Source organism: Galleria mellonella, unplaced genomic scaffold, assembly GCF_026898425.1.
Source record: "Galleria mellonella isolate WM207_F2 unplaced genomic scaffold, CSIRO_AGI_GalMel_v1 utg40, whole genome shotgun sequence".
Lineage (NCBI taxonomy): Eukaryota > Metazoa > Arthropoda > Insecta > Lepidoptera > Pyralidae > Galleria > Galleria mellonella.
Window position 1 is genome coordinate 3,421,644 of NW_026442094.1, and position 21,205 is coordinate 3,442,848.

A 21,205-nucleotide genomic window follows, 5' to 3' on the forward strand; every position below is an offset into this window, starting at 1 on the left:
GATGTTGCTCATGTTTATAGGCAACGGTTACCACTTTCCATCAGGTGGACCGTCAGCTTGTTTGACATTTTAAGTTGTATAAAAAAAAATGCAGCATGATAAGCACCATTCATTTTTTTTTTGTAATGTGGTCAATAAAGTATAAATAAATAAATAAATAAATTCATAAAATTGATTGCGTTAAATTAAAATTATTAATAATTAAATTTAAGTCATAATTAATTTTAATAATATCGACTTCGAAGACGTAGACATCTTAAATTACAATAAAGAAATCTTTTACAAAATAAAAACAATTATTAATATATAGTAAAAAAGATTTTCTTTCTTCTTTAATACCTTTTAATCGTAATAAATTATAATGATACAATGAAGTTTTTTTTTTAAATGAAAATATGCTGTCTCATAAGTATTATACAATTTAACAATTAAATTATCAAATGAAATTTATATTGTTAAATTCAAATGTATTTTGTATTATTCATATAATTTTATTTCGTTTATTTTAAAGGTCACTAGTGTTCTAGGTATACTTTTTTTTTATTTGATTACGTAAAACTTTACTTTTAGTGTAATATATATATTAGACACCTATCTATGACATATCTACATATTTTTATATATATATTTTTTTTATAAAATTAGTAGTTTTATATAAATTATTGATGACATATACACAGTACATATACAAAACATTAATAAGATCCCTCTCACTGGCACATGAAAGATAATGTTTAACATTAATAACCCTTTGAAAGCTGTCATATTGTTACATGGACACTTGGAAAGTGTCAATCGGCGGCCTAACGTGCCCAATCTGCATGTAAAGTGTGGGACATAAAGGAAATTTACATTTGTACAAAAACGCTTTTGTCCTTCGCAACTGACTCATATGGGGACACAGTGGAAACGTCGCGGCATCGGTCGACGGCCTAAACAAAGTGTAGGTGTGCGCGTTACTGTTTTCGTATTTGATACTAATCTGTTTATCCTCTTGGCAATATCACGGCTCAAACAATTCTTCACGAATTTTGAGAAACATATACCTGTTTAATGTACTGTTGAGGGTGAAGGAGGACATAGACTATTTTTTATCCCGTCAATCACGAAAAGTTATAGAAAATTATATAATGAAAATATGACGATAATACTCAACATATATTTCTAACTACTCCATTAGAAATTACAGATATAATAAAAATCTATCAATATGTTATGTCCACATTTTAACGTTAGAAAATAAAAAGAATTCGACCCTAAGAAAGTCATCAAAATCACAAATATACAACTAAAACTCAAATTAGTAAAATTGATTTACTTTTAAAAAAACATTTTCAAAATACAATTAATTACTTAAATAAGTATAATAAAATATTAATAATATTATTTTGTGTAATATTAGTATTTTCATTGCAGTTAATCTTCAATTTAAAACAACTAACTAATAACAACAAAGAACGACTCACAAAAACAACAAAACAAGGCATTTATCAAAAAGTAAAATGTATAATAAATTACCCAAAACAATAACACAATTGCCAAGAAATAAATTTAAAAATAAAATATTTTTTTTAACAACCTTCTTACAACATGATCAAATACATAATTATCAATGTTAAATTTTGACATATTATTTTTTTTATTGTAAGAAGTCTGACAATTCCAATTTTAAAACTTGTAATCATCATTGTTGACATGTACTGTAATTAATTTATAATGTTATTTTTATTTTATATTTCAAAATTTCTTATGTATTATCTTATTATTCTTGTTATTATTATATCTAGTGAATATTGACTTGCATGACATTGTGTGACAAAAACTGTTACTTTAACCTAAACAAATAAAACAAAAAAAAAATAACAAAAATAAAAGTGGGTCATTTGTGTAGTGTATGAAGTAAAACAAAGACGACTGCGTAGTGAATTGTTTATTACATGCTTCCACCGTATTGTGGAAGATCATGGTGGCAGCAATATAGTATTTACAAGCTGCTGTCATTATAAATACATAACGATTTTGTTTTTTTTTTTTCTTTTTATAAAAAGAAAAAGGGGAAAACGGAATAAATAAATGGCGTCATTAAAAAAAAAATATTATTTTTAAGTATTCCGTCAACTGTCATAATAGTCGATATTTTTTTCAACATTGCCACTAATTACTGTTTTGTTTATTCTTATGACAGAACAAAAGAAGAAAAAAATTCAACAATTTAAATAATAGAGTCGAAAGCGGCAACATGAACCGGTGTCGCAAGTGTGGCGCGGAACTAAAACATTTCTTTCACTCGTCTTGTTGTCCAGTTAATGACAGACAGACACCGGTTACAACACATAACGACAAATATTGCGAGACTGTTTGACTTACGTTCGTAAAAGAGTTTTCTTAGAATTTCACACGATATCGCCGGCTGATGTGATGTGAACGTTGGCTTGTAAAATATTGATATATAATGATCGGTTGCCAAATATAAATTACCTGCTTATTATTATATTAGATTAAAGATTCTTTTTTTTTTCTTTCAAATTATTGTAAGGCAAAGACTACTCGCTTAAGAATTGCTATAATACGGTTACAATTATGTACAAAATAGAGAGGAAGAGATTATTTGTAACGGGGATCATTAACCTCATTATTATATTGGTTAGAACTTCCACGTGGTCTCTCTGGAAAGAACTATGACTAAATTCTGGTGAATTCGTTACTATGGACTAAATATGCTGACTTCATCCTCACCTATCATCTCTTACTGACACCGCACCCTCTCAGAGTGTTCTGATAGCGATTGCTATTCCATTTTTATGTATTAAAAAGAATTGAAGTAAACAATACAAAAAAATCATCCGCTGATCTATATAGAGACATCGCCTATGTTATAGGCAGGATTAAAAAAAACTAAGCTATTATAATAAATTATATCCAGCCGAGATTTACTCTTCATTTTTATGATGAAATATCTGTAGTTTTTATGACAAAAACTACTTAAGAAAGAAATATCCAATAAACTTACATTAATTAAATAATTTATTAAATTATCATAACATTTAAGGTATTTAAAATCTTCATTTATCAAAATAAAAACTGTAGACAAATTAAAATACATATTATTTCCCGCTCTAATTTTTATTTATTTATTGGCTAAAAATCTTAATTTAACTATATAATAGTTAACTATATAACATTAGAAAAAATATCAAAGTCAGCATTCTAAAGAATTTATTTTCAAACAGGTTTGGATTTATTTTTTTTTCTTATTGTTATTTAAATGTTTTACACTTATAAAATTTCTGTTTCTGTTGTAAACTGTATTTAGGGGTTTTACGAACTCAGTATGAGTCCACCTGTTTCACTGGTCAATCCCAGTGGGCTTGATGCAAATGCACCCACCATTGTTATTGCCCTAACGACTGTCCATACAGGTCATTACTTGTGGTTTGTAAACGAGCTCTCGTTTTCCTATCAGAAAATATAAACATAGTCATTGTATTAAAATTTAAAAATGGAATGAAAATTTTGATTACAAAATTTATTAATTTATGTTGCAACAATTTGATTGTTATTTTCTTATGATGCAATACCTTTTTTTATACTGCTTTAGTAGCAAACAAGCATACCTTCTTGTTATAATAGATTGTGGTCCGAATAGAATTGAGTTTGTCACTTTTTTTCATGAGTCAAAACCTTCTTAGTAGTTTAATAGTTTCTATACTAGGTTGTTTCATAATTTCGTCATAAGCGTAGAATACTGACGAATCTTTATATGTAATATTTGTCAGATCCGTCAGTATTCTACGACTATGACGATTTGTTGTACGACATACGTAGTGATTAACATTACATGAAGATAATTTTCATATACACAGAAAACACTTTGTCGTTTCAAGTATATAGCAATTTATAAAATGTTTTAAATTATCTAATTATTTAATGTGTCTTTCCAATACTTTTTTTTATATTATAGTATGGAAAATATTCAATAAAATATAAACTTGATAAAATCTTTGTTTTTAATGCACGAGACGCCTTCACTGAATATTATTAATCACTGACAATCATTCTTTGTTCTGTAAACATAATTAATTAAAATTATAAGAACTAAACATGAAAAGTAACAAGAAGCGCATACGACATTATGGTGCCCTGTTATGTTCGAGTTACGATAAGAAATTCCATATGGAACGTGATCATTAACAGTAAGTGACAAAAATATCGCATTTCAGATACGACCGTAGTGCGCATGCGCCGCCCGCCGGTGACACAAACAGTTTTTTTTTTTATTATTTATATGGAATTTGGTTCCAATAGGTACAATACATAGTACAGTTCAATAAATTTATTTTTGAAGTAGCTAAATTAGGACACACGGCGACCTATATGTTAACTGAAATATGGTAATTAAATTGAAAGTATCTAATTATTAATTTAATTAAAATAATTTTTTTTTAATGTTGATTAATTTCAACAATACTACTTAATAAAAAAAACATTGTAGATATAATATGCCATATTTTTGGTTCAATATTATTCATTATATTTGATAATTTTAATTTAAATTAATAAATAAAATTTATATTGTTGTATTTATTTCAAACACTACCATCTCATATAGAATGCACGGCATTTTTAACATAATTTTTTTTGCCAATAATTAAAAAATAATTATTTTACTATACAAATATACAACAACTGTAATCTTTATCGATCGCATATAAATTAAACAAAATACATTAACAAAAAAAAAAGCTAAATAAGAACCTCTGTCTTTTTAAAATCAGAGAAAAATGACAACCTACACTACATTAGCACCCCCTTCAATTCACGGATAAGTTGGTCGCACTATACTACAGGAGGGCCTTAGAAGTTGCTACAATATTCAGAACGCAACCAGTCCGCAAACAAAAAGCTTCACAGTAATGCCGTCGACGCACAGAGGGCAACAATTGATTGATAGATTGATTTCAGTCATTCAATATATTATATTATATTGATTATGAAGTATTGTTTGTCTAGAACACAGCCTATCCTAGCCCTGTACTACGTGCACTTATGACAAATTTCGTAATGATCTTGAAAGCGTCAAAAAGTACTAAGTGAACTTATTTTTAAAATTTTATGAACTTATTTTTAAAATATATATATATATATATATATATATATATATATATATATATATATATATATATATATATATATATATATATATATATATATATATATATATATATATATATATATATATATATATAAATCTTGAGTTTTAGGTTTTTTATGTATATTTGATAGATATTAGATTAATATATTTCTACTAGATGATTAGGGCGTCCCTATCTCTAATTTATATGTCAGTTGCAAACTTTTGCTGGGTCAGATAGTGTACGATAAATAAAAAAGTGAATGAGTATAATTTATTTGCATTATACAATATAGCGAATGAGCAAGACAATTAATAAATGTAACCATACAGTATAATATAAATTTGTAATACTAATAAGTGGAGTTTTTCAACTGCAAGCATAATATTTTAATAAGTTTACTTAACCTATAAATATATTATCAATCAACCGATGATTTATTTGGACTCATTAATTTTGCGATTGATTAATTTCAATACTTCTTATATTTCTTTATTTCTAATGCTTTTCTCATCCCTATTTATTTTATCAGTAGCTTTATAAGTGCTTTAATTAGATTTTTTTTACATAATATGTCTCTCATATATATATATATATACATACAATATACAGTTCAATAGATATTACCTTTATTTATATCTATATTTACAACCACTTTAATATGATAGAAAGGGAGAAACAAGTACAACGCATCTGACCTTATATACCTACCATACTTCAAATAATTTATTAATTAATTAAATATTTATCCGTTGGTAAATCAAACTCTGCCATTGTACTGAACCAAAAACAAATTTCGGATCGACGTGCGCCCGCAGCATAACAAAGCTGGCTCGCAACGCAGCGATGCTGGGAATCTGACGGCACCCAAAAACAGGGAATGCAACAATGGACGGATAGTATCGATTCATTTCGTTATTCGTACTGCTCGACGATGGATTTCTGGACTCTTCAAGTGTTAAACTGCCATGTTTAATTAGTGACTTTCTTAGACATGATCTTTTGAAAGTAAAATAGGGAAAGCGAATGGTCATTTTTCAATTATCATTAACAAGGTTTTACCTGCAACTTCGTACACGTGACCGCGATAAATAGCAGCCTATTTCTATCCTTATTTCAAATATATACGTGTATATAAAATTTCATGACGGTTTGTTGAGCTGTTAAAGCGTCAAGAGGTTACAAATAAACAATAAAACAAACTTACATTTATGATGCCTATGTAAACTATTTAATACTTATTATTTCTATTTAATACCTATTTAAACTAGTCGCAATTACTAGTAATATACTCTGTCAAATAGATGGTTTCCCTGGAAACCATGGTTAGTTTGTGGTGAAAATAACAATAAACCTACTAACCTGCATATTAGTTCTCACTGGTACCCCACTTAAACTAATAACACAAGCAAATATAACATTCCATTCTCATTTAATTTAGCTGATGTTTACAGTTAAACATGTTTTATTTAAAAAAAAAGTTATGTAAATATCTATGCGATTGTTCTAATTTTTACAAAAAAAGACGCAAACGAGTATTCCTAGACCCTTAGACTAGTTAGTAGGTACACATATGTGTGTATGTATGTCCAATTTAAATGTCCAAATTAAATTTTCTCAATACATTTAGAACAAAGAGAATTTCTTCTACTTCTTTTCTTTGTTTTTTTTATACAACTTAGAATGGCAAACAAGCTGACGGCCCACCTGATGGAAAGTGGTAACCGTCGCCTATAGACATGAGCTGTACCATGGACATAACAGAGTATACTGTTTCGCCCATAATACCCCCCATGCGTTGCCATTCCTGAGGACTCAGATGTTATTCCTCTGTACCCAGTAAATCCACTGCCATATCCCACCCTTCAAACCGAAACATAGCCATGCAAACACAACTGTTTCACGGTTGAAACTCGGTTAAAATAGATAGATCGCAAAACTTGGTATTTACAATGAAAAATAAACGTGACACCAAAACAGAACAAATTCAATTTATATAAAGAAATTCTAAATAAATATTCACAAAACTTTAAAGGAATTTATACCATTCACATCTATCAAGTAACTCAAATAAAACCATTGATATTTATTTTTGTACTCGTCTCACTCCACGAAATAAAACAGCACATATCAAAGTGTAATTACGAAAAAAACGATACGTGGAAACCAATCTATTCTACAGAGACATCAAAATAAGACCATTGTACTTTTTCTCTCAATAAAAAAAAACAATAATCACCTTTAGTCCTTAAGATATAATAATAAGGTTGCTATTCTTATAACTAAGTTGTATAAGAACTATAAAAGAAGCTAAAGCATCTTATACGGCGATTATGTAGCGATAATAAATTCACAGTGACAATTTCTTCAATTGTCTCTCTGTAAGACTATGTAATGTAGAGTTATTTTATTGCTTTAACAGATGTTTGCAAAAAAAATAAAATAAAATAAAAGTTTGAATCAACAAAGTTACCAATTTTAAATTCAGTTATTATTTAGTTTTTCTGTTTATATCTACTTTTTTTTAAGAGATTTCTTCAGGGTTGGCAATGCGCGCGTAATGCCCCTGGTATTGCAGGCGTTCATAGGCTACGGTAACCACTTACTATCATGTGGGCCGTAGGCTTATTTGCCACCTTAGTAGTTTAAAAAAGCAACTTTAAATATTATTATTATTTCAGTCATTAACTGTCCCCTGCTGAACATAAGCCTTTTTTTATACAACTTAGAATGGCAAACAAGCTGACGGTCCACCTGATGGAAAGTGGTAACCGTCGTCTATAGACATGAGCAGTATCATGGACATAACAGAGTATACTGTTTCACCCATGATACCCCCCCCCCCATGCGTTGCCATTCCTGAGGACTCAGGTGTTATTCCTCTGTACCCTGTAAATTCACACCATATCTCACCCTTCAAACCGCAACACAGCTATGCAAACACATCTGCTTCACGGTAGAAACACGAATGGGACAGAGGTATCCAAGCAATCGACTTTTGTACAAAGTCTCCCTCTGGCCTTCCCCATAAGGGAAGTTTAAATATATATTATGTATATTCTCATATCTGCATTTTATTAAATCACATAATACGTACTCTGTGTATGTGTACTTAATGGTGTACATTAAGTTATTTTAGAAAAAGTCTGTAGAATATCATGCGCATTATACCAATATCTCATCTACTAGTTCAGCTACACATACTACAAGCGCTACGTGTGTAAAGTGCTTTCGAAATCCATTACCAAAATTATTAAAAAAAACTTTTCTTATTTTCATCTATTGCAAACAAAATAAAAAAGATTCAAGAACGTTTTTCAACTAATTTGTTTACAAATAAAGTCGAGTAGTTAAATAAAAAAAATATTTGAAATTAGTATAATATTTATTTAAATGTCAACAGGATTCAAGAATTTATAAATATCTAAATTACAAATTACTTTTATCTGACATAATAAAATAATCATTTCTGTCAAATACTTATATTTAAATGTAAATTTTGCCGGGACCGGCACTACTACTCGGACTACTCCCTTCTTTCCCATAGATGCCATAAGAGGCGACTAAAACAACTTAATGGTCGAGGAATGTACAACAGCGTCCCTCTAAACGTATTACTATTACCCAACTGCGGTGGGGGGAAAGGGATTGTTAGTAATGGAGACTGAGAATCCCATTGTTAGCAATATACCCAACCAGGTCGTCCTCCTCGCGGTTCCCCCTGGAAACTATCATGGTTAATTCCTGATGAATTCATCGTGATGGGCTAACTGGCCTGTTTTCATTCTCATCTATCACCCTTTACTGGTGCTCCGCCAGCGTATCCCGTTAGCGCAGGCGGGGTTACCATACCATTTTCACCCATAAAAAAAACCTAACTGCGGTTACCTACTCGCCTGCCAAGCGTGGCAACTACAGGCAAAACTCTCCTTCTGAAGAAGGCCTATATTCAGCAATGGATAGTTAACGGATGATATAATGATCTACTCTTTTTGTTCCTTTGGTTAAAAAAAAAACTAGAAAACTGAAAATAAAAAATGTGTATCAACTCAAAATCGGTTCTGGGTAATGTAAATACCCCTTAATAGAATTAAGAAGCTACAAACTAGTCTTCAGGAATGACAACGTAGTTGTAGTAACATAGGCGTCACAGTGTATTTTGTTTATACTTTAATACTACTTATATCTAATGACGACCGTTCTATTTTCCATCAATTTGGCAGTTAGCTTGTTAGCTTTTCCAAACTGAATAAAAAAATATGTTTATATTTAATTTATAAATTGATTTTTTAATTCAATAATGTAAAGATTTTAACAAATTTTAGCAGTCCCAATATAGATCCTATCGAATTAACGAACATGTACAGTTAACAAAAAAATCCAAACGAATGTATCTCATATACAATCAACTCATAATAAGCATATCGTGAGAAATTAATATAATTATTGCCCCTTATGGCTCGAGAGACTACATATCGGGGAAGATCGATGGATATGTACGAAAGAGAGGGAACATTATTCGCGAATATCTAAATGAGATAGTGCTATAGACGTGTTATTACGGTCAGCAAATTGGTGCATTTATGTAAAATTCGATGCGCTACGCATCTGCTAACTTTATTTTCGAAATAACTTCTTGAAGTTATTATCTACCAACCATGTCGTAAAAGTAGGCTTTCGTCAAGATTAACTTGATCAGTACGAGTAACTATTGTAGTGTGCCTTTTCGCTGTGCAAAAACATATTACTTGCCTATTTTATAGTAGCAATTTTAAAAAAGACCAAGACCTTATCCTTAAAAGACTTTTCTATGTATATGTTACACGATGGTCTTATCAATTGTCTAAACCGATTTTAATAAACTTTTTGCAATAGAAATATTATTTTTATAATTCTGTTACAATGTATATACATTTTTTTTCGAACTAGTTAAATTTATTAACTTTCATGTTACATAATAGGTATATTATTTTAAATTTCTTGCCAATTATTTTAATTTATAATATGTATATATTTAATCACAGAAATGTTGTTATAATTTCGATCAATTTTGATATTTTAAATATGGAACAAACTTAAATCAATCGATTATTGAATTGTTTAAAGTTATTCGTTTTTAATTAATACGCTGTTGCATTTAGTTTATTTATATAGGTATAAGAATTTTGTAAATCCTGTCTCATATTTAGGTTAGTTTGATACAGAAATGTTAGTTTGATGTCTTAGTCTAAAGTCTGATCAGTAATTGTACTAACCATTCTATATACCTATAACCTATAAATATATTTCAATCGATAAAATCGATTACAGCGCCTGCACCGTTAAACCTTTTATATACCTCAAGAAGATAGATGGCGTCACATGTACGATCGATGCAATAAATCAAAATGGCGAGTGCTCTGTCCTTTACTGTCATTTTGCACCCGCATAAATTTGCCTCTTTCTCTTTTGATTATACTGGCGTCGGAAGAAGCACAGATTATGACTGCTACCCGCATTAATGTATTTTGATTTATGTTACAGTCGGAGGAACATGATAATTTTGTTGAGAAATTTTTGCAATACATAATGCTAGAGCTTCCTCCTAGTTTCTTGTGCTATTAGGCATCTATTTATAACTCTACTACTTTGTCGTTTGCTGTCATCACGATTTTCGTCTATGATACTGGTAGACGAGTTATTTCATCGTATCAGCCTTTAGCTGTCTACTGCTCAACATAGGCTTCCCTCTGTTAGGGAGATTTCCCAGTAGTTCCCATACTTGGCAGGGGAGTTGGCAACCAGTTAGGCTTTGATAATATTTTAAGATGGACTCTGTTGCCCGTCCCTCGACCATTAAATTTCCTTAATTCTCTTACGAAACCCACGGGAAAGGAAGAAGCCCATTCTATACCGAGATCATGCGATACGACAGATTTTTTATTTTTATATTATTTTCATTATATTCATTATCCATTACTTTCATAGGATTTTTGTCTGAAAATTTTCAAGCTAACATGACTTTATCAGAAATTTTGTTTACCGCACGAACAAGATCTTTATGTTAACATTATAAAAAAATAATGATTGCCACTTCATGGCTATCATTTTAGTGTAAACGTATTTCATCGTACGCAAAAATTTTGGTTCGAAGTTTCATAAACATTTTATGGTAAACCTCCAGGTCGAAACCCGGTCTATTCTTAAAATTACTATAAAAACTTTTTTGTAAAGGGAATAAAAGATATTCAGTTTACTCTTGTCCCGATAGATATGTAAAAAATAAAATTTTATGAACGTAAGAAAATCGATGTAGGTAGCTTAGAGTATTCGATTATTATGGTACTTTTTTTATTAAGCTACTCTTAAAAGAAGGAGATTCCTAATTCGCCTCTGTATTTATATGCGAGTAATGTTACCAGTTTTCAGACACTTTTATATTTTATTTTTACAATCTCCAGACTTTACTCTCTCATCGGTCCAGTACCTATTATGTGACGATATTTCTTTACGAACAAAAAATCTGATTTTACAAAATTTACTTATAGACATAGTTTACACATTCTGAATTCAAATATTTCCAACTTAATGTGTCTATGAAATATCTTGTTAACGATTGAAATCGCCGTTTTTTTTTTTTTAATGCAGAAAAATGTGCTTATATTGTAAATGATATATAACCCTTATATTTGTGTGATAATTAATGAATATATTTCTGTATATATAAACCAAGTTTGACACAAAACATCAAATGCGGTGGTACTATAAATGGTAGCCGGCTGTAATGGCCGTTCGCCGGTTAATTTCTTGCCATCTGATAACGTCCGAGGTCCACGCGTAATAAGAACATGGCAGTGAGTTTAGAATGCATAGAAGTGACAATATAACTACATTTTGTAACCATTAAAAATACTGGCTTCAATAGTAACATATTAATTTAAAAATATTTGAATATAGAACGTAGAATTAGAATGCTTTGAAACATCAAATCACTACTTCAAATAGGATGCTATGAGTCAATCATTATCATCATATGAGCCGTTAACTATCCACTTCTGAACATAGACCTCCTCCATATGAGGGTTTTGCCAATAATTGCTACACGTAACAGGCGGATTGACCATCACAATTAGGCTTTGGTGATGTTTTAAAAGGAACGCTACTGCCCTTCCCTTGACCATTAAGGACTTAGTCGCCTCTTACGATACCCACGGGAAAGGAAAGCGTAACCTATTCTATACTAGGGCCACATGGTAATATGAGTGAATGCAGTAAATAAAAATAATAATTTACATTTACACGACTTTGCAACTCCTTATTTGTCTTTTTTTATTTTGTTTATGTACTCGATAATAATATTGCGGATTTTAATAAAACCTGCTCATTTATATGCGTCCAAAACGGTTAATTTTCTATTGGATATTATTACAAGTAATTAAGTATTGATAACATTCGTATTTTATATATCTACTAACTTTGCGAAATAAATGAGACATCTTAAAGGGTCCATCAGTCAACAAAGAAAATGTCAGCACTAATAGAATATTAACACTGCGCATACGCACCGAGCGCATAATGAAAAAATAATTTAACATGATTTATAGCTTACTCAGGCCCTCGCAAATTGCCGACAGTTTGGGACGTTTAACTTAAGTATTGGCTGCGTAAGCGCACTTGGACGATGATTTAAAAAAAGACGAAAAAAAAAATTAAAAATTCGGAATTCGAATAATTTAGTTTACGGGTATTTGGACTGATCACAATAAATATAGGTTGATACGCAAATAAGGTATGGGTAACGATGTAACATTAACTGACATTTAATTGGTACCCACTCGATACTCGATACCCAGTATCATGAGTATGGTATCACATTATTACTGCGCTACAGTTTATAATGTTTAACTTGATGAAAATAAACATGATCGCTTTATTATACTACGTTCGTATATGTATTCAAGCATTTTGATATTGGACAAAATAAAAGAATTACTATAGTCCTTATTTTAACCTATTATTACAAGAATAAAAAGCAGTAAGGATATGATTGGGTAAAAAAATATGTATTTAGGATTAAATAAAGTTTGTAACATTTAAAGTTAGTACTGGCTGCAAATCTGGATGATGATTTAAAAAATTACAAAATTAATTATTCTAAATTCATATAATTCTAAGTAATAAACTAATGATGATGTATTTTTACTCAATTCTATAAATAGTGGCTGATACACAAATTAGGTATTTGAAGTTTCTAATTTAATTTGTATTCGAAACCCGATACCAGAGTATGGTATTACATTATTACTCTACTAGAGTATATGATATTTGCCTTGATGTAAATAATTATGGTCGCTTTTAAGTTGGACGAAATACCGAAATTAGTTTAATTAATACTAGTTTTATTCAAATTTTAATAATTAGGAGAATAAAAAAATAGTAAGTAAAAGCAAACTATATATAAATACTCCTTGATGTATAAAATTCTTTTAAAAATAATGTGCTTGAAAATAATGTAATGTAATAATATTTTTAATTATTCGCATTATATAAATTACTGACAACTCTTTTAAGCAACTTAACTCAGTTATTTGATTAGGAATGTTCCAAATTTAAATGTTTCAGTTACAGTTATAATTGTACAATTTGTACCTTAAATGATCAAATTGCACATCTGTAAGCGCAAACAGTTAATATCAATTAATTTTAGAAGAAAATTGTGTAACAAGAATGTTTCATAATTTAGCCGCTGGCTGCAAACGCCAAATATGAATATCAAATAATAACTAAATAAGATCGAAACTAGACTTATTTATATAAAACGAGGTACAATATCATTCTTGTAAAATTATATTATTACAAATTATTATCATCACTGTTCTAATTTACAATTTATTAATTATACAAACAAATAAAAACTGCAAACACATCGCCGTCCCACTGTCCCAAGAACAAGATATCCAACTGTCTTAAATACACTTGACAACTTGAGATTCTTAAAAAGAAAAAATTGCCTTCGTACTAAAATATACTATAAGCCGTCGTAATAAGAAATAAATTGATTCAACGAGTATATAGAAACCTGTCCCTTAATAAATTTCTTGGTGAGATTTGTTATTCCCACGCGATCGCTAGTAATGCAAATAATAAAGCATTAGTCAATCAATTATTAGGTTTCCTTTATTTGATATAGAGATATCAAAGGTTGGATTTGGAAATTGAATTTTATTGTTTGTTTTGGTCACTATCTGTATATTAAGCGGAATCTGTCAAAACATTTCTAGTATACATAGTATAGTAGATATTTTTTACATATTTACAAACTACGCCCGCGATTTCATCCTTTTAACTAGGTCATATTGTTGACTAGGAGAAAAAAAATATGTTTTCTTATACTAGGTTTAAATATTATCTTTGATAATTTATTTTTATAATACAAAAAAAAAACAGTACTAATGAAATCTGTTCAGAAACGTCGACGTAAGTGCCAAACAAAGCACAAAGAAACAGACAAATTCACAGCCTGCTTTTAGATCTCTCTTAAAGAACTTAAACCTCCTATTACTAACTACTAATTAAATACCAATTCCACAGAACAACAATAACAACAACACGTGTAACAGTTATAAAGCCATAAAAACAATTAAACAAGAATCAAACACGCCTGCGGCCAGGACAGAAACGGGGAATGTTTTGTCCCACGTCCCAAACGGAGTCGTTCCGAAGCTAGAGTAATTGCTCGCTGACCGCGCGGTACCCGGTCATAACTCGCGGTGTCGATACTAACCCTTATTTAGCGGTCGATTTGACCGCCACGCTACTTAATGTAGGGTTGAAGAAAAATTTTAATAGACATATGTATGTATTAAAATAGAAATTCTTTGTAACGCACAAAACTTTTTTTTTTTTTAATTTATAATTCTTATTAATCATATTGTAAATAAGAAAGTGAGTTTGTTTATTTATTTCTTACCTCTTATCACCTTAACGGTTTAATAGGATATTGAGTATATATGTACTATATGGGATGGTGAAGGATATAGTTTACTTTTTATCCCGGTCAATAAACATATCCCGGTCAAGAGGACAAAGTCGCAAGTAAAAGCTACGAGTAGTAAAAATAACAAGTTTTTGACAAATATTCTTTGATCTTTTTGACTGTGTTTTTTTTTTTTTTATTTTAACCTTTTTAATTATTAGTGGTTTGATGAAATATACGATAGTTGAAAGCTCCTGGATTTATTCGCATAAATTAGTATAAAATTATTTCTTGAGCCACGACTATTATAGATTATCTGTATATCATATATTTCATTTAAATTCGTTAAGCCATTTCAGCGTTATTGAGTAAAAAATATGCAAACATGTAAATTAGTAGATCCTGTCAAATAAATATTGTCATCTCGTATAATATATTATAATTAAAATTTACAATTAACTTGTACAACCCTAGAATGACTTCCTATTGTTATCTAAGCCACAAGATAAGTGGCTATTCCATCCCCTGACCATCGTGTAAATTAGGGACGTCCCAAACACAAACACAAACCCAACTTGGAAATTTATTTAACACTGAATTTTATAAACTTAGTATCGGTAAATTAAATAACATTTATGCCTGATTTTTAAGTACATATGAGTACAACTACATATATATTTTTCTTCTGCTTTCTACCTGCTTTTTCCGATCCCATGGAAATTTTAGGAAATTTTAGTGTAGGAACACTAAAATTAAATTAAGAAGCATACACTACTAAGAAGTAGTGTATGCTTCTTAATCATAAGCCTAAGTTAAGGAATTCTACTATTTTATCTTAATTACTAATTAAATAAATTTTATTTAAAATAAATATAAAGCTTTAATTAAAATTTGTTATTAGTTTAATTTCTCAATTTATATAGTTTTATACTACTTTGTAGGTTTATATACTTTTTTATATTCATACAAAATTATAAACTTATATAATTATACTCTAAAGGGCAATAGTCAAATTACTTGCCTATTCCACTCAACTAGTTTCCGTATTCAATAGAACCATAGTAAAATGATACAATAGAAACCATTAATAAATGCTTAAAATTTATATTTATTTATTTTTGAAATAATAAATATAAAGTATAAATTAGTATAAATAAACACTTATTTGAATAAAAAATATTTCTGTTTTATGCAATAAACCCAATACTGACCCAGAACAATGTAATTGCCTTGGTCAGATCAATTCTGACCCCTCACAAATATTTGCATTGCGATTTATTTACAGTGGTCAGCACGAGCCGGGTATAATCCGGGTACAGTTTACATCCGGATATATTATATATATTAGTAAATTTACATAAAATGTTGTTATTTCGCTATCGACTTTATTAGAAAAAGAAATTAAATATAGTTTAAATTAGTTTTTCATTTAAAATTTATCCATTTCTCATATATATATATATACACGTGATATATATATATATATATATATATATATATATATATATATATATATATATATATATATATATATATTGTATCACGTGTTGTTATACTCTCAGAAAATTACTTAAAGTCACGGGTAAAAGCTAGTATTTTCGAAATGAAATTGATTTTACCTGTCAGACCAGCAAAGCGCCTCGTCACGATATCTGAAATAAAAATAAAAATATTTAGATCAAAGTGTTATTACAAAAACCTTTCAGGTTGCTCTAAAGTCTTCTAAGACAATTAAATAAAAAAAAAGTCGTCGGACGCCATGTTGAAGTTGTTATCTTCAGAAACTTATAAACATTATTTTTGGTTTGTTACTATACTTTTTAGTAAGTATTTTTATTAACTTATATGTTAATACAGTAATAAAATTTTCATTTACTTGAAAAAGATTTATTGTCTGCCATTAAATTATTGTCTCTAAAAAATGTCTATGGCCGTCTGTTACTACTTTCTACCAGGGGCGAGAAGGGATTATTAGTAATGGAAATTAGTAACCCTATTGCTAGCAATAAACCCAATCAGGTCGACCTCCTTACGGTTCCCCTGGAAACCATCGTGATTAATTTATTGTTGATTTTATCATGATAAACTAACTGATTTGCTTTATCCTCATCTATCATCCCTCACTGGTGCTCCGCCAGCATATGCTGTTAGTGCAGGCGGAGTTACCATTCCATTATCATTCATTAAAAAAAGGGTCAATTCCACTCAGAACACTGTTGAATGAAAAGATAGATTCCCATATTGTGACTGTTACAATGAACAACAAAACAACGTGCTAAACTTTGGTTCATTAAAACAAATAAAAGCACGTCATTGAATCTATCCGCAACTTGAACCATTTTCTGAGTCTACGACCTCCCAGGCATTGGATGAATTATTCACAAGTACTAAGTACTGGATCAGTGGTTCTCAAACAATATTCAACAAACTTAAATTGATATTATAGACAAAATAATATAATATAATAATAATATAGACAAAAAAAATAGACAAAAACACGTATTTAAAATTTTATTCCTCAAATAGACAAAAAAGTCATACTATTTACAATGTAAATTTTCGATGATATGTAATATTATATTATTATATTTGTTACGATACAAGTTATAATTTGGATTATACAGTTATTTGTCACTAACTATATCACACATAAAATCTACTCTGTACTAAATTAGGATATAACCAACCCATGTATCAAATTTCATTCAAACCCAATCAGAAGTTTTTGCATAAAAGAACAACAAATATCCATCCATCGTCTAAATTTCACATTTTTCTATATTAGTAAGATTATGATGTCTCCTAACTACTTAAGGAGTAAATTCCAGTCTTTTTGAAACTCACGAACGTAACCTTCGTTCCAATAATACTCTCCAATTATCTTTCCGCTCTCACCGTACTGGTTACGCTTCAAACTCTTTTCTCCTACATTCTTCACGACTCTGGAACACGCTTCCTGATGCCATTAAGAGACTACCGACTAAACCGTCTTCCAAAAAAAGCGTTGACGCTCACTTTTTATATTAATCCGAGCAGTAAGTGCTTTATATTATTCTCAATTTCGTGTATAATATAGTATATATCATATATGTGTAAGTATATTTGTTATTCATATATATTTATTCGTTTATATATTTAGTTTTAGTATGTATGTGTATCAATAATTAGTAGTACCGCATTCGAGTATTCTGACACTTCCCTATGGTTGACTGGGAGAGAATGCTTTTAGCATTATGTCCGCCATGTACACATATTTGTACTAAAGAATAAATAAATAAATAAAAATGATGATTTTTACGATAAAAAATTATCCTTAACACTTGAATGTGGTACATCTGCATGATATATAAAGTACTAAATATCTTATATACCTTATATATGTTTTATTTTATGTATATAAATAAAAATTTATTGCCATACATTCAATATTTATTTTTTTTGCTTCAGTTCAAAACGGCTGCATCTATTTGGCTTTTTTTATACCACTGAGGTGGAAAACAAGCATACGGCCCACCTGATGGTAAGTGGTTACCGTAGCCTATGAACACCTGCAATACCAGTATTACACGTGCGTTGCCGACCCTTCTTGCCGAAACTTCTTTAACCCCCTTTTGAAGAACCCCATGCTGTAGGCTCTTGGAAAAACCTCGGCAGGGAGCTCATTCCACAACCTGAGTGTTCGTGGGAGGAAACATCTCTGAAACTGCGCAGTACGCGATCATTGAGGCTGTAGGACATGAGGATGAACTCCCTGTAGATGGCGAGCCGTACGATGGTAGAAAGTGGCTGTGGGCATCATACTTAACAATTCCACTGAGCACAATCCGTTGTATAAGCGGTAGAACAATGGCTAATTATTATTTATAGTATTTGTAATTGTCAGGACAGAGTTTGTATGAAAGAAAATTTTTATAAAATCATATGGAAAAGTGAAAAATGTAGGTTAAAAAATCTTCATATAAAAAAGTAAATTAATGACTAGGAAAGAAGATATTAGCTATAAAGGAAATACTTGGTCTCATTTTCTTCATTAACACATCTGTGCGAAGCCGGAGCGAACAGCTAGTGTTTCATAAATTGTCTCGTGAAACACTCTAAAATATTTAAAAATAAGAGTGCCTATTGTATACAAAATTTTATTAATAGACTTTTATTTACTATTAGATGCTTAATTTTAATAATCTGTACTTCGAGAAGCACTGGTCTAGTAAGTTATTAATAAATTACTGTTGTCACTCTTGGATTTTCAACTTTATCATATAGTCTATTAAGAAGATTTTTCGAGAAAATTGTTACCGTATGTTTCGATAGGTTGTTTCATGGCATGTGTATGAAAAAACTTGATAATGATTGATTAACTGATCATAAAATCTAGACAGTAAGAGAGAACTCATAAAACCATAAACAATAACATCATGCCTTAACAGGAAAATCATATAAGCGCAAATGCAATGGAATTATATTTTTTCCCGCCATTTCTTATACTATAAAAAATATTTTACAACCATGTTCACGAGTTGCTGGACATTACAGTTAAATATATCTACGGGTAGCAGATCTAAATGATCTTCTACAAAAATACTAATCCTACCATAAAAGGAAGGAGATCTGCACTCTTATCACACATATATGGACACAAACGAGTAGAAATTGAATGGCATATAATTCTACATTAGATCTATTTAAAAAAAATCTAATTCAGTTTAGAACTGGCAAAAGCAAAGATATCGTATAACACATAAGAAAATGGGCATGGCTCTCAATACCTTTAAAGGTCTAAATAAATTATAGAAAGATGGGTACCTCGGTTAAAATTATTACTAAATCTATTGATTAATTAGAAAATAATAATTCCCAAAACAACTGAGACACTGGCATGCAGAATGTCAGCAAGATTCCTGTGTCAAAATTCAAATTTTGAAATAAGAATAGCGAGTACCGACGGCGGGCGCGGGTGTCGGCCCACTTCGACAAATTGCGCTGTAATACCACATCTGTATGCGAGACGCGGCCGTCTCCCGATATTAGAACGGAACTCGGCTCTTGTACGCCGCCGCGCGCCGCCGCTGCTTCGTTTGCTTTTTCTTGCACTTCGAACTCGAGCCCGGAAACTGACTACGATAAGTTTGTATATAAGATGACTAACTACTAATTAATTCTCATATTTTATAGCACTTTTTTAAAGAATTGAAATGAAAAAAAAAAATTGGCAAAAGGAGCATGTTAAGAGATTATAAGAGTTTTCTAACAATAATCTAATATTATGTGAAAATTTCTTCAATGTTTGTGTGTTTATTATCCACTCAATCATGTTTAAACAGCTGAATCGATTTGAATGAAACTAGATAAACAGATAGATTATAACCTAACTTGATACATAAGATATTTTATACATTGATGCACGCGAACAAAGCGGCGGGAAATAGCTAATTTTCTTGTAAAATACAAAGTTGTAAACGATAAATTAAGACTATATTCCCTTAATACAGTTTCTCATATGTTACCAAGACGACGTCGATATTACGGGCGCAGTTTACACCCCGTGGAATTTTTTAATAAAAACACCTCCAATAGCAGGGGCGTTCGTAAATTTTGAAATGAAATATGTCGTTTATCAATGCTGATGATCGCTGATGTGCCAATCATAAACTCAAAAGTGTTTCTTATTACATGCCAGAAACTGCTCGTTCTTTGATGTTTATTCAAATAAATGGTTTAAAAAAATAAAGAAAAAAAACGTTATTAGAAATTTCAAATTCAGAATTCTCTGACAACCAAATGTAGGTTTTGAACACAAATCAGTTATAATTATATGCATATATATTTGATTTTAAGAGATGTGTAATTTAAAAAATTGTAGAAGTTATTTTTAGAACTACAAAGTTCAAGTTTAATTAATAAATTAGATAATTGTTAAACACGCAAATAAATAAATATAAAGCAATCTTAGATTATATTGATAGAGTAACGAGTCTTGAAAACAATGACGAATAAGATCAATTAAATATCATTTAAATAATTTTGGTTTAAACTTTACCAAGATTTATCACTAGAAAGAAGACATGTATGTGTAAGGTAAAAATACAGAACTCCAGAAATAACTTAAGGGAGTACCTAT

General features: G+C 30.0%; 1 protein-coding gene across 2 annotated transcripts in view; it reads right to left on the reverse strand.

The window, feature by feature from the left end:
- The window catches only part of LOC113520294 (protein trachealess), a 226,776-nt gene that overhangs the window by 170,702 nt on the left and 34,869 nt on the right, over positions 1 to 21,205 (reverse strand). For both annotated transcript variants that reach the window (XM_052898025.1, XM_052898024.1), the window contains exon 2: positions 16,707 to 16,739. In XM_052898025.1, the coding sequence (XP_052753985.1) occupies positions 16,707 to 16,739 (33 nt within the window). The remainder of the gene's footprint in view (positions 1 to 16,706; positions 16,740 to 21,205) is intronic.